This window comes from Ornithorhynchus anatinus, chromosome 21, assembly GCF_004115215.2.
Source record: "Ornithorhynchus anatinus isolate Pmale09 chromosome 21, mOrnAna1.pri.v4, whole genome shotgun sequence".
NCBI classification, from domain to species: Eukaryota; Metazoa; Chordata; class Mammalia; order Monotremata; family Ornithorhynchidae; genus Ornithorhynchus; species Ornithorhynchus anatinus.
In genome coordinates, this window is record NC_041748.1 from 3,427,675 (window position 1) to 3,441,858 (window position 14,184).

The window sequence follows — 14,184 nt, forward strand, 5'->3', positions numbered from 1 at the left end:
ATTTAACAGGGATTACAGGAGCTCTTTTTTGAGTCGTGTCTGATAGCTCAAGATCCATCAACAACAGATGTGGCCTAGTGGACCGTGTCCAACCTGATTAGCTTGTATTTACCCCAGTGCTTAGTACAGCGCAAGTAACAAACACCGTAAAAAAGCACGGGAGAAGAGAGGGGCACAATGGGTGAGGGTGGAGGGGCTCAGTGGGGATATTTTCCCTTAAATCCTGTCTGTATAACAGATGAAAAGTCTCTCTCAGGCAGAGGGGATCACAGCTACGGTTGTTTCCACTGAAACGGAGGCATAGGTTGTCCTGGCTGCGTCTAGACAAAAGTTATCCCCCCGCCTTGTGCTGCCCCGATACTCTGAGGAAATCGCTAACCTCCGCCTACGGGCTAGGAGGCGGAGAAATGGTGGGGGTGCCAAGGGAGACAAGGGGCAGACGAGATCCCAATCAAAATGTCTCTGGGGAGCTGAAGATAGAGGGAGGATTTCAGACCCCATTGGGGCCTAGGGCTGGAGCCATCACTTCAGCTGGGGAAGTCTGCAGATGTGAAAGTTACTCTCCTCGTCTTTTGAAAATGGAGACTATTCTGAACTCAAATCGCACCTTGCCCATAACAGAACAAATGACTTTTGAGTGGATTTATCTGAGGAGAATGGGAAAGTGTGTCTATCGCCTTCATTTTATCCCCAAGCATATCTTGGTGCGGTTTTAACTCATGGCAACGTCCACCGTGTTAAATGAATGAATGAAATCTAGTGTTTCACTGTCTCCTGTCCGTGGTAACAAACGGTGGCTCTTGCTGCTAGGACCAGGACCTTGCTATTGGTTTGCAAAAGTCTAGCATCAGTATTTTTTTAAAACTGCTATTTGGGAAATTTACGTCCTGTGTGTCAAGGTGTCAAGGACAGAGGTGAGAGATTAAGTTTCATTTCAAGGGCGTGTGACATTCAGCATATCGTGAACAGAATTTACAGGCCGTCGGTAGGTGTGTGTCTCCATCTCTTTGGTGATTTTAAAATAGGTGAAGAGACCAGATTCTTATTTATTTCATCTGATCTGACTGAATTGTATCGATGCAGGCATTGAGCACCGTAAACTCTGGACTGTAAGCTCCCTCTAGATGGTAAACTTGTTGTGGGCAGGGAATGTGTCCTTTAACTGTTGTACTGTACTCTCCCAAGGTGCTTAGTTCAGTGCTCTGCACACAATAAGGGCTCAATAAGTACAACTGAATTATTAAGATATCATTTCATGACGGGTTAAGAGCCGAGTAGGAATGTGTCTTCAATGGGGCTTTACTCATTTAAACACATCTTAACTTCAAACCAGCTCCAGCTAGGTAGAGTTCAGCAAGGTCAAAGCTTCCTCCACCTGTTAATACGCCTATCAACTCCATTAGGTTGTATTCTCCCCCACGCTTAGCACAGTGCTCTTCACAAAGTACTCAGTAAAGCAGCAGGGTGGCTCAGTGGAAAGAGCCCGGGCTTGGGAGTCGGGGGTCATGAGTTCGACTCCCGGCTCTGCCACTTGTCAGCTGTGTGACTGTGGGCAAGTCACTTCACTTCTCTATGCCTCAGTTACCGCATCTGTAAAATGGGGGTTAACTGTGAGCCTCACGTGGGACAACCTGATTCCCCTGTATCTCCCCCAGCGCTTAGAACAGTGCTCGGCACATAGTAAGTGCTTAACAAATACCAACATTATTATTATTATTATTAATAAATACCATTGACCGACGGATTGCCTAGCCCCTTGTAATTGTGACCATCTTGGGCCAAAGGAAAGAGAGGAAAAGAGGTATTCCCAGCTCAGATTAATTGCATTCTGAGCAAGTAGAAACTACTGCATCCTGGGAAAAATCCTGCAACCCAAATAATACTCACAACAATAATAATGATAGTGGTATTTGTTAAGCACTTACTATGTGCCAGACACTGTACTAAGTGCTGGGGTGGATACAAGCAAATCCGGTTAGACACAGTCACTGTCTCACATAATAACAATAATAATAATAATGTTGGTATTTGTTAAGCGCTTACTATGTGCAGAGCACTGGGGGAGATACAGGGTCATCAGGTTGTCCCACGTGAGGGTCACAGTTAATCCCCATTTTACAGATGAGGGAACTGAGGCAAGGGAAGTGAAGTGACTTGCCCAAGGTCACGCATCAGACAAGAGGTGGAGCCAGGATTAGAACTCGGGTCCTCTGACTCTCGGGCCTCTGCTTTTTCCACCTGGCCAAGGTGCTTCCCCTAGGATTTATGTAAATATCCTTTTACTCCACTATTTCCTCATCCATAATTTATTTTAATGTCTGTCTCTCCCTGTAGACTCTAATTCCTTGTGGGCAGGGATCATGTCAGTTGTACTGAAGTTTTCCAAGTGTTTTGTACAATGTTCTGCATGCAGAAGTGTTCAATAAATATCACTGATGGATTGAGGTCCTTGTGCGCGGGGAACATACCTACTAACTCAGTTATTGTGCACTCTCCAGAGCACTCAGTACAGGGCCACGCACACAATAAGCGCTCAATAAATACGATCGATACCATGCCTGATCTTTGATGTTGCCATGATCCGTTATTCCGGGCACGGTTCCCAGATTTACATTCCACACCTGCTGCTGACTGAGTAGAGAAGCAGCGTGGCTTAGTGGAAAGAGCACGGGCTCGGGAGTCAGAGGACGTGGGTTCCAGTCCTGGCTCTGCCACTCATCTGCTGTGTGACCTGGGGCAAGTCACTTAATTTCTCTGGGCCTCAGTTACCTCATCTGTAAAATGGGGATTAAGTTTGTGAGCTCTAAGTGGGACAGGGACTGTGTCTGACCTGATTACCTTATATCTACCCCACTGCTTGGAACAGAAAGCAGCGCGGCCTTGTGGATAAAATACAGGCCTGGAAGTCAGAAGGAGCTGGGTTCTAATGCCGGCTCGGCCACTTGCTCGCCGTGTGACCTTGGGCAAGCCACTTCATGCCCTTGTGCCTCAGTTCCCTCATCTGTAAAATGGGGATTAAGACTGTGAGCGTGGGTCAGGGGCTGTGTTCAACCCGATTATCTTGAATCTACCCCAGCACTTAGAGCAGTTCCCGGCACATAGTGAGTGCTTAATAAATATCATTATTATTATTATTTTGCTATCAGTGCTTGGCACATACATAGTAAACACTTAAATACCACAATTATTATCATCATCCCAGTCGAATGGCTAACTGACTGATGGTTGTGGGGACTCGTATCTAAATGTGGGGCTCAGATCTGGTCGGTATCATGGAGGTGGGAGGCAGGGGAAGGGCTGGGCAGTGACTTGCCCTGGAACCGCCTGGTTTGCCTGACCCATAGCAAGCATTTAACTGATAACACTATTGTTATCATTAGTAACGGTAGTAATACGCGCTCACTATATGCCAAGCACCATGCCAAGCTCTGGGGTAGATTCAACATATATCCGTGCAGATCGGACACGGTCTGTCCTACCCCTTACCCGATGGTGCCGTCCGCCAGCCAGCCTCCGGAACACGAGGTGAAGGCGCAGTGGAGCACGGCTCTCCTCAGTTCCTCCGCGGTGGCCAGGCGAGCCCCGACGCTGCCGCACGAGGCCCGGGCAGCGGGAAGGTCCAGTCCCTGCGAGCCGTTCCCGGGCTCCAGCGTGAAGAGCTTTCCTGTGGGGTCGGACGCGCGCTGGTGAGGAGGAGGGAGGTCCCTCGGGTGTCACGACCGGCCAGGCCCACTCCCCCCGAGGGTCAGGAACCAAGAACCAGGCCCTCCCGGAGAATTCCCTAATGACCGAATTCTCATCTCATGGGATCCTAAAGCTCCTGGCATTCCTTAGCCAACTCCGCCCCTATCATCCCTTCCAATTTTCCCCAGGGGCAAATCCAGGGGCAACCAGGGTCTTGGTATAATAACTATAACTGTGGTATTTGTTAAGCACTTACTATGTGCCAGGCCCCATTCTCAGCACTGGGGTAGACACAAGGTAAGCAGGCTGGACCAAGTCCCTGCCCCACATGGGGCTGACAGTCTTCATCCCCATTTTATAATAATAATAATAATGATCATCATTATCGTATCTGTTAAGCACTTATGTGCCAAGCACTGTTCTAAGTGCTGGGGTGGGTACAAAGTAATCACGTCGTCCCATGTGGGGCTCACAGTCTCAATCCCCATTTTACGGATGAGGCAACTGAGGCACAGAGAAGATAAATGTCTTGACCAGGGCCACCTAGCAGACAAGTGGCAGAGCAGGGATTAGAACCTGTGACCCCTGATTCCCAAGCCCACGCTCTTGCCGCTAGGCTATTTATGGATGAGGGACCTGAGTCGCAGAGAAGTGAAGTGACTCGCCCATGGTCACACAACAGACATGTGGTGGAGCTGGGATTGGAACCCAGATCCTCTGACTCCCAAGCTGTGCTGTTGTCACTAGGCCAGCTCCTTGGGTGTCTGGAATTAAAGTCACCTGTTTTCTTAGCTGGTGATTTAAAAAATATGGTGAAGCAGGTACTTATCCATTGCTAAGATTTTTTTCTAAATACCCTCACTCGAGAAATCGCTGAACCGTAAGTTTCTCGAATGTAAACACGATTATAAAATCTCTAGCTCTTCTTAGGACAGTTCCACTTATATAGCCCGCTCAAATAAGGTCTCTACATATTTTCTTCAGACTGTCTATATTTTTCCATTAATATACCTGCATGTGACTTCAAAATTTAGTTTTTGGTAGTTTTAATTCTGGATTTACTGAACTCCAGTAATGCGGTAAGACATGGGGCATAAATGCATCAGAGAACTGGTACAAGGTCAGCAGTATTTCTCTCCTTTTTCCTTCTTCTGGACCCTTGGCAAATCTGAGTCAAACAGGAATACACTGAAATGAAAACACTAAATCACCTAAAATGTCCGATCCTCAAGAAGGACTAGATGGTGTTCAATTAAGACTACCCAACAGGGTCAGGACTTTCCTTTTTAATCACATTTGGAACCATATCCCCATCATCGATTTAAGCCCCTGAAAGGCGGGGTAAACTTTTGCTATTTTCACATATTCTCCAGCTCTTAGCACAGTGTGCTGCATAAATGGGCACCCAGTAGAGTACTCCCCAGAGATGACAGATATTGTCATTTCCATTATAAATGATGTTAACGATAAATTCTTTCTGAGCCAGAATTTCCAAGTCCTTGCAGAATCAAGCACTGCAGGCAACAACGGGGAGCGAGGCAGACTACGATACGTCCCAGAAGAAAACCCCCTTAAACTAACGAGTGGTGAATTCTAGCCTAAAGGGGCAGACCTTTCACAGACACATATGCCTTGTAGAGTTAATTGGGATTCGAGGCCACCTGGAGCCTGAATTCAGCCGCCGATCTGGAAAGAAGGAAGTGGGCAGGAAGAGGGAGGGCAGGCCGGTAGGTTGGGAATAGACGTGCATTCTAAATGTGGAGCCGAGAAACTCTAGCTGTTGAATTTTCGGGCACGAGGAGTGCATTTAGTCCACGGCTCCTTTTTCATTCGGTTCAGAAGGGTCCGTGTTTTCGCTCAAGCAACGGACGCAATCTGGGATAGCCTTGCACCGCTGACCATGCCTCTGCCCGCCTTCCTTTACCGTCAGCCTGGTTTTCTCTCCTCGTATTGCTCGGGCAAACCCATTTGACAGTCACAGAGCCACGGTGAGCTCTCAGGAGTGTGATGTTGAGAGGGCGGTTAATGGCTGCTTTCTTCCCGCTCCTTCCCCTTACGGTCGAACAGGGTCACGGCCCCGGGTGCTAGAATTATTCTCGGTTCCAGTTTTCCATTTCCTTAATGTAATTTTCTTTCCTTCATAAGCTTTTCCCTTTCCTTTGGGTTTCTCTCAGTGCTTCCCCCTTCCACATCTGCTCTAACTCAGCTGGCTCAACTGTAAATTTATCAGTCATCATCAATGGTATTTACTGAGCACTTAGCCTGTGCAGAGCACCATACCAAACGCTTGAGAAAGTAAAAGAGAGTCCCTGCCCGCAAAAAGCTTACGATCTAGAGAGACGGACATTTACTTTAACATCTGTCTCTCCCCCTAGACCGTAAGCTCCTTGAGGGCAGGGATCCCGTCATCATCACCATCATCATCGATGTTATTTATTGAGCGCTTGCTATGTGCAGAGCACTGCACTAAGTGCTTGGGAGAGTACAATTCAACAGTGTCTGCCAACTGCAGATATGCCCCAATGCTTAGTGCGTAAGGACTCCCTAATCACCACTCATTAATCGAGCGATTCATTAGTTCAGATCTCTGCCGAGGAAGCCTCGCAAGGAATAAACCCTCAGCCTTCAAATGCTTACAGGTTACTGACGGACAGAGAGAAGAAAGGAACCGAAATGTGGGACATGGGGGTAATGTGAATGACGGAGAGATTTCTGACGGATAGGAAGGTGGTCTAACGGGTGGATGGGACTGTAGCGTGATTGACCACCGGTCCACCCTCCCCAGAGCGACGCTCATCACATCGCACCTCGTTGGGCGAGGCACAGGAGGAAAGTGGACATAAGTCGGACAGCCAAACGGCTGCTGGGCGGTCAGCTGAATTAGGAAAGCTGTAAACAGGGTGAACAGAAGAAAATATTCGAGCAGCCAAATCCCAGGTGAGGTGGCATAGCCATAGAAAAGCGAGAGAGAGCACCTGAAGATAGACGAGCCCGGTGAGCAGCAATCAGGAAACCAGGTTTTCGTGGAGGAAAAAGATAGGTCCCGGATTCTGTATGACACACATGTTTTATGAAGCCTTATTGAAAGCACTTCTCCTCCAAGAGGCCTTCCCTGACTAAGCCCTCATTTCCACTTCTCCCACTCCCTTCTGCGTCCTCCTTGCACTTAGATTCGTACCCTTTATTCACCTCGCCCTTTAGTCCCACGGCACTTCTACACATAGCCATAATTCATTTATATTAATGTCTGTCTCCTCCTTTGTGGAGTGCAGGGAACGTATCTACCAATTCTGTTATATTTTAGTCTCCCAAGCTCTCAGCACAGTGCTCTGCACCCAATAAGTGCTCATAAATACAGTTGATCGGTTGACCCATCTCTCCCCATGACCAAGAGTGCACTTCCCAACGGTCTCTTTTCTTCCTGGGAAAAACTACCAGATTCAAAATTGAAAAACATATCAGATCTTGAGACCTTTTCCAACTAAATCCTTGACGTACACACATGCTTTTTAAGAATGAACTGCCTCAACGATAATCTATTCTGACATCCTATTTGTCAGAGGCTCTTAAACTTGTGCAAATCCTAACTGAACTAGACAGCTACTTTGGCAATCAGGAAGAAAGGCATCAGAGAACAGGAGTGTGAAGCCCAGGCAACCTTTGTCACACTCATTGTGATGCGGATTAAAACCATTTGACAAGTTCCCAAATGGAAAAAAAAACAAACCAACGTTATTGCCTCATTTTGATTTTCAGGGAATTATCCTGCTGGGAATAATATCTCGGAAATGCCTTCTCCAGGATGGATTGCCAGGGAGAAATGCTGCTATATCCGTGCCCTCATCTGGGATTTTCCTTTGACCCAGCAGTTGGAGATAGACAGATAGATGATGTATTATAAACTATTTATTAATATTAATGTCTGTCTCCCCCTCTAGACTCTGTGGCCAGGGAACGCGCTATCGGTGATATTGAAGCGTACTCTCACAAGCGCTTAGTTCGGTGCTTTGCCCAGAATAAGCACCCAATAAATACCACTGATAACTGATGATGATACGTGGTAGGTAGATTAATAGATGGATGGATGTACAGATGGATGGACGGATGGGTAGGTACGTAGGGAGAGAGATCGAGAAAGGGATGGAGAGGTGGTTAAATAGGTAGATATAGATCGATAGAAAGAGAAAGTAGAACGAGATTGAAGTGTAATTATACAACCAGATGGATTCAGGGAGAGAAGTTGGTAGAGGTGGAGGTGTTCAAAACAGCATTCCCTAGTGGATAGATCATGGGCCTGGGAATCAGAAGGATCTGGGTTCAAATCCCAGCTCTGCCACTGGTCCGCTGTGTGACCTTCGCTTCGCTTCTCTGGGCCTCGGTTACCTCACCTGTCAAATGGGGATTAAGATTGTGCGTTCCATGGAGGACAGGGACTGTATCCAACCTGATTAGCTTGTATCCGCTCCAAGTCTTAGAACAGTCCCTGGCACATAGTAAATGCTTAACAGATACCGTTAAAAGAAAAAAAAACTTACAATAGTCTGGTGACTGTGGATGGAATTCTACCGAGGCCAGGAAGCTCCGTAATAATAATAATAACGATGAAATTTGTTAAGCGCGGACTATATGCCAGGCACTGTTCTAAGCACTGGGGTAGAAACAAAGTAATCAGGTTGTCCCACCTGGTGCTCACAGTCTTAATCCCCATTTTACAGATGCGGTAACTGAGGCACAGAGAAGTGAAGTGACTTGCCCAAAGTTACACACCTGAGAAGTGGCAGAGCCGGGATTAGAACCCATGACATCTGACTCCCAAGCCTGTGCTCTTTCCACTAAGCTACGCTGCTTCTCTTTGCTAGCAGCATCTTTGAGCAGGGGTGACGCTTTCTTAGCACCCATCAGTCAGTAGTATTTATTGAACACTTACTGCGTGCAGAGCTCTGAACCAAGGCTTTGGGAATCAATCGATCAGTCAGCTGCATTTATTAAGCACTTAATGTATGCAGAGCACTGTACTAAACGCTTGGGAAAGCACGGTATAACAGAGCCGGTAGGCATTTTCCCTGACCACAGTGAACTTACGGTATAGAGAGGGAGATAGACATGAATATAAATAAATAAATTATGGAGAGGTACATAAGAGCTGTGGGACGACAATACGGTAGCGATAATACGGATGAACCCTGCCCATAAGGGTCTTAAAATCAAGCCTGGAAGATAAAGCAGCGAGGCTCAGTGGAAAGAGCCCGGGCTTGGGAGTCAGGGGTCGTGGGTTCGAATCCCCGCTCTGCCACTTGGCAACTGTGAGACCGTGGGCAAGTCACTTAACTTCTCTGTGCCTCAGTTACCTCATCTGGAAAATGGAGATTAACTGTGAGCCTCACGTGGGACAACCCGATTACCCTGTATCTATCCCAGCGCTTAGAACAGTGCTCTGCACATAGTAAGCGCTTACCATATACCAACATTATTATTATTATTATCATTATAAAGAGTGGCATAATTTACATATAAGAGGAACAGGAAGAAGTAGACATCTCTAATGCACAACTATTTGTGAAATGTAAAGTCCCTTTCCCACCTCCCCAAGAGAAAGACACCTGATTTAAAAAATATCCTAGACTAATAAATGTTGTTATTTATTTGAAAGACTGAAGAAGTAACATTCTTATATCCCTATCCATAGCTATCCTTAGTTGTCTATCTTGGTATAGATAAATATCACCTGATCAAAGATCGTCTTTGTTCGGTACACGTACATGTGCTTACGTTCCACACTCGATCTATGTTTATTTAACCCCCTTTCCTCCTCCTTGTAGGCTATGTAGGCTGAATTTTGTAAAAATAAATACAATTAGCATTCCTTTCTTCTGGCCAGCCCCGGACATATGAGTAGAATTAGCCACAGATCTCTGGTACCGTCTCCTTGGTCAGAAAAGCCGCTGGGGTTTTCCTCTGCTTCTCAGTGTCCACAGAAGCCTGTCCGAATAAGCCTCAAGGTAACTGAGGCAGTGGGGTGTTTATACGTATAATGAATGGGGACGCAAAAGAGAATCTTTGAGCACCGTGGTGAGAGTATATTGTACTGTGTCTTTCCGATACATCCTCACCCAGGGTAGATTTCACTGTCACTCAGTGACAATACCGGTACCTAACCCCCATCCAAGGCCTTTCCGATTTCCTTCGACATCAGGAGGCTCCACATCATTATCTGAATGTTTGTAGGTGTTATTCAAGGATAAAGACGATCTTTCCGGTCTTCCCAACTGACTGATTCCAACAGCGATCGATTCCAATGCAACCTCCCGAATTGGGGGTGGGGATGGGGGGATCGTGCTGGATTGTATCCCCCTCTAGACATCAGCTCGTTGTGGGCAGGGGACGTGTCTGACACTTCGGTTGTGTTATACTCTCCCAAGCTCTTTGTACGGTGCTCTGCGCAAAGTAAGCACTCAATAAATACCAGTGACTGAATGGTTGACTGATACACCGCAAGCTCACTGTGGGCAGGGAACGGGTCTACCGGCTCTGTTGGACTGTACCTTCCCAAGTGTTTCGTCCAGTGCTCTGCATGCAGTAAGCGCTCAATAAATAGCATTGATGGATCGATTATTAGGGCTGGCAGCCAGAAAAGGAGCCAGAGGAAAGAGCTGAGTGCGGGTTCGGCAAAGTAGACAGGCATTGTTCCGAGCGATCCCTGGCAGAGTGGAGGGGGAGAGATCTGGGTGGGTGGGAGCAGACAGGATGGGGGGAGCCGGTGGCCCCGGGGAGTTGGGTCGGGGGAGAGGAGTCACAAGGGGCACGAAGGGGCAGGGCCCTGCTTGAGGTTGGTTGGATTTAACATCCAGCGACAAGACCGGGAAGGGAAGCTATCAATCAATCAATCAATCGGTCGTGTTTACCGAGCGCTTACTTTGCGTACAGCACTGTGGTAAGGGTTTGGGAGAGGTACAATATAAACAGAATCGGTAGGCACATCCCCTGCCCATAACGAGCTTAGCGTCTAAAGGGGGAGACGGATATTAATATAGATAAATACATCACACATATGTACGTAAGTACTGCGGGGCTGAGGGATGGGTGACTAAAGTAAGGAAATTCAAGGGCAAGGGAGATGCAGAAGGAGTGGAGAAGAGGAAATGAGGACTTAGGGAGGAGATGCGCCTTCAATAAATCTTTGAAATGGGGGAGAGTGGTCATCTTTCGGAAGAGAGAGGGCGTTTTAGTCCAGAGGCAGGACGTGGGTGAGAGGTTGGTGGTGAAATAGAAAAGATCGAAGTACAGCGAGTAGGTTGGCATTAGAGGAGAGAAGGGTGAGGGCTGGGTTGTAGTAGGAGAGCAGCGAGGTGAGGTAGGAGGGGGCAAGGGGATTGAGCACTTCAAAGCCGATGGTAAGGAGTTTCTGTTCGATGTGGAGACGGATGGGCAAACACTGGAGGTTCTTGAGGAGTGGGGAAGCATGGACGGAACTTTTCTGTAGAAAAATGACCTGAGTAGCAGAGCGAAGTATGGGCTGGATCGGAGAGAGACGGGAGGCTGGGAGGTCAGCAAGGAGGCTGATGCAGTAATCAAGGCAGAGACGCGCCTCCCGAAAGCCCGTCTGCTCAGTTTGGGCAGGGAGGGGCAGGGGTGGGACAGGGGAAGAGAGGGCGCAGAGGGGATCGGGCAAATCCAGCCCCGATGCCCAACCCTTGACACCTGTCCTCGTGATCTGGATCGTGTGTGGCGGTGCTGGTCCGAAGTGCTGAGCGTCCAGAAAGATGGGGACGGGGAACGTGTCCGCCTAGCACTTAGTACAGTGATCTGCACACAGTAAGTGCTTAACAAATACCCTTGATTGAACCTTTCGTTGGGGGAGCTCGATAAGTACCAATGAAGAACTGATTGATCAGTTGGCCCCTGGGGTGTGGGATGGGAAAAGAGAGCAGCGACAGTTCTTGTCTCTAATTGGACTCTAGACCGCAGGTTCGTTATGGGTCGGGAATGGGTCTGCTAATTCTGTCGGACCGTTCTCCTCCGAGCTCTGCACACAGTAAGCGCCCAATAAATACCATTGATCAATCGACCGATTGACTCAGGTCCTCAGGTGGGGAAAGTAGCAGGTCGAACGGACATCCCCTGAACGATGGCATCCCCGCCCTCTGCCCCTCCCTTTCCCAGTTCGGGGCTGGCGCGAGCCAGGAGTGATCCGGTATCCACCCTGGGCAACCCAGGTCTGACCGGGGCCAAGTCCGGGCAACTCACATTCGACCCTCCCACCCAATTATCTGCCCGTGCGACTCAGATTATCATCATATTTATTATAGCATGTGTTAAGCGCTTATTATGGGCCAAGCACAGTTCTAAGCACTAGAGCAGATACAAGGTAATCAGGTTGTCCCACGTGGGGCTCATAGTCTCAATTCCCATTTTACAGAAGAGGTACCTGAGGCACAGAGAAGTTAAGCAGCTTGCTCGAGGTCACACAGTTGGCGGAGCCGGGATTAGAACCCAGGTCCCCCGACTCCCAAGAGCTAAGTGCCCTTTCCACTAAGCCACGCCGCCCGCGCATCCTCGACTGGCCGCGGACACGTCCTGGCAAGCTCATTCATTCACTCAATTGTATTTGTCGAGCGCTTGCTGTGTGCCAAGCACTGTACTAGGCGCTTGGGACAGGACACTATAACAACAAACAGACACATTCCTGCCCACAAGGACTTTACAGCCCGGAGACGAGCCCACAGTCTAGAAACGAGTTCCCAGTCTAGAGTCCGACCCGGTACACTTCCTTCCCTCCCAGGGCTGACCCGTCACACATCTGGGCATTCATTCATTACTCACTCATTCGTGAAAATCATATTTATCGAGCACTTACTGGTGCAGAACACTGTCCCAAGTGCTTGGAAAGTACAGTTCGGCAACAAATAGGGACCAGCCCACAAAGGGCTCACAGTCTAGAAGAATAATGGTATTTGCTAAGCGCTCACTACGGGCCAAGCACCGTTCTGAGCGCTGGGGAAGATACAAGGAAATGAGCTTGTCCCACTTGGGGTTCACAGGCCCAATCCCCACCCTACAGATGAGGCACAGAGAAGTCGCCCAAGATCACACAGCCATCCCAGGGCGGGCTCAGCACACCTCTCTGCGTCCCCAGGTTCGACCCGGTACACCTCCCTGCATCCCAGGACCGACTCGATACGTGCCCCCGCATCCCCACTTTCAACCAAGTAAAAATAACCATGATAACGTCGGTATTCGTTAAGCGTTTACTATGTGCCAAACCCTGGTCTAGGCGCTGGCGGGGGGGGGGGGGGGGCGGGGATACAAGGTAATCAGGTTGTCCCACGTGGGGCTCCCAGACTTAATCCCCATTTTACAGATGAGCTGACCGAGGCACGGAGAAGTTAGGTGACTTGCCCACAGTCACCCGGCTGACGGGCGGCGGAGCGGGGATTGGAACCCACGACCGCCGACTCCCGAGCCCCTGCTCTTTCCGCTAAGCCACGTACACACCCTTGCATCCCAGGCCCGATCCGGTACACGTTTCAGCATCCCGGGACCGGCTCGGTACGTGTCCAAGCAAACCGGTCCCATCGGGGGCACGTGATAACGACGGTATTCGTTGAGCGCTTCCCGTGTGCCAAGCCCTGTTCTAAGCGCTGGAGTAGACGGAAGGTGATGAGATCGGACACGGTCCCCGTACTCTAAGGGGCTCACGCCCCCAGTCGACCGAGAAGGACCCGGTACCCATCCTTGCATCCCGGGGCCCGCTTAATGATGCGCATCCGTGGCGAATTCGATTGATTTCGACCGATGTATTTGACGCCTCTCTGCTTGGTCTGCCGTCCGTCCGCCCCCTTCTAGACTGTGAGCCCGTCGGGGGGGGCGGGGGGGGGGCAGGGATGGTCTCTCTCCGTTGCCGAATCGTGCTGTCCCGAGCGCTTAGTAGAGGGCCCAGTAGGCGCTCAGAAGATAGGGTCGAAGGAACGAATGAGGAGAGGTCCGCGCGAAAGGGGTACTCACCGGCCGCCTGGCCCAGGAGGGAGAGCAGCAGCGGCAGCAGCAGCGGCAGCAGAGGGTCCCGCGGGGAGCAGGACCCCTGGGTCCCCGGGCCCACTCCCACCGCGCCCATGGCCCCGGGGGCAGGCGGGGCGGGGGGGCCGGACGGGGGGGGGGCAGCCACCCACCGGGCCGCCGGGCCTGCCCAGGGAGGAGGGAGGGCCTGGAGAGGGTGGGGAGGGGGCCGGGGCTGGGGGGCCGCTGATCCCCCCCGAGCCCCCAGGCAGCCGGGGAGAGACCGTCACCGCCCAGCCAGAGCTCACAGCTCCGGGCTCGGCTGGGAGGGAGATGGGGGGCGGGAGGAGTTCAAGGAGGAGGAGGGGAAAGAGGAGGAGGAGGAGGAGGAGGGATTCGGAGATGAGGAGTTAAAAGAGGAGGAGGAGAAGGAGGGAGAGGAGGAGGTATTGGAAGATGAGTTCAAAGAGGAGGAGAAAAAGGAGGAGGAAAAAGAAGAGGAGGAGG

General features: G+C 49.8%; 1 protein-coding gene across 1 annotated transcript in view; it reads right to left on the reverse strand.

Moving 5' to 3' along the window:
• The window catches only part of SUSD5 (sushi domain containing 5), a 32,633-nt gene extending 18,829 nt beyond the window's left edge, over positions 1–13,804 (reverse strand). The window contains exons 1-2 of the mRNA XM_029049444.2: positions 13,687–13,804; positions 3,487–3,664 (exon numbers count right to left, since the gene is read on the reverse strand). Coding sequence (XP_028905277.1) covers positions 3,487–3,664; positions 13,687–13,795 — 287 coding nt within the window. The 5' untranslated portion in view covers positions 13,796–13,804. The remainder of the gene's footprint in view (positions 1–3,486; positions 3,665–13,686) is intronic.
• Positions 13,805–14,184: the final 380 nt, after the last annotated feature.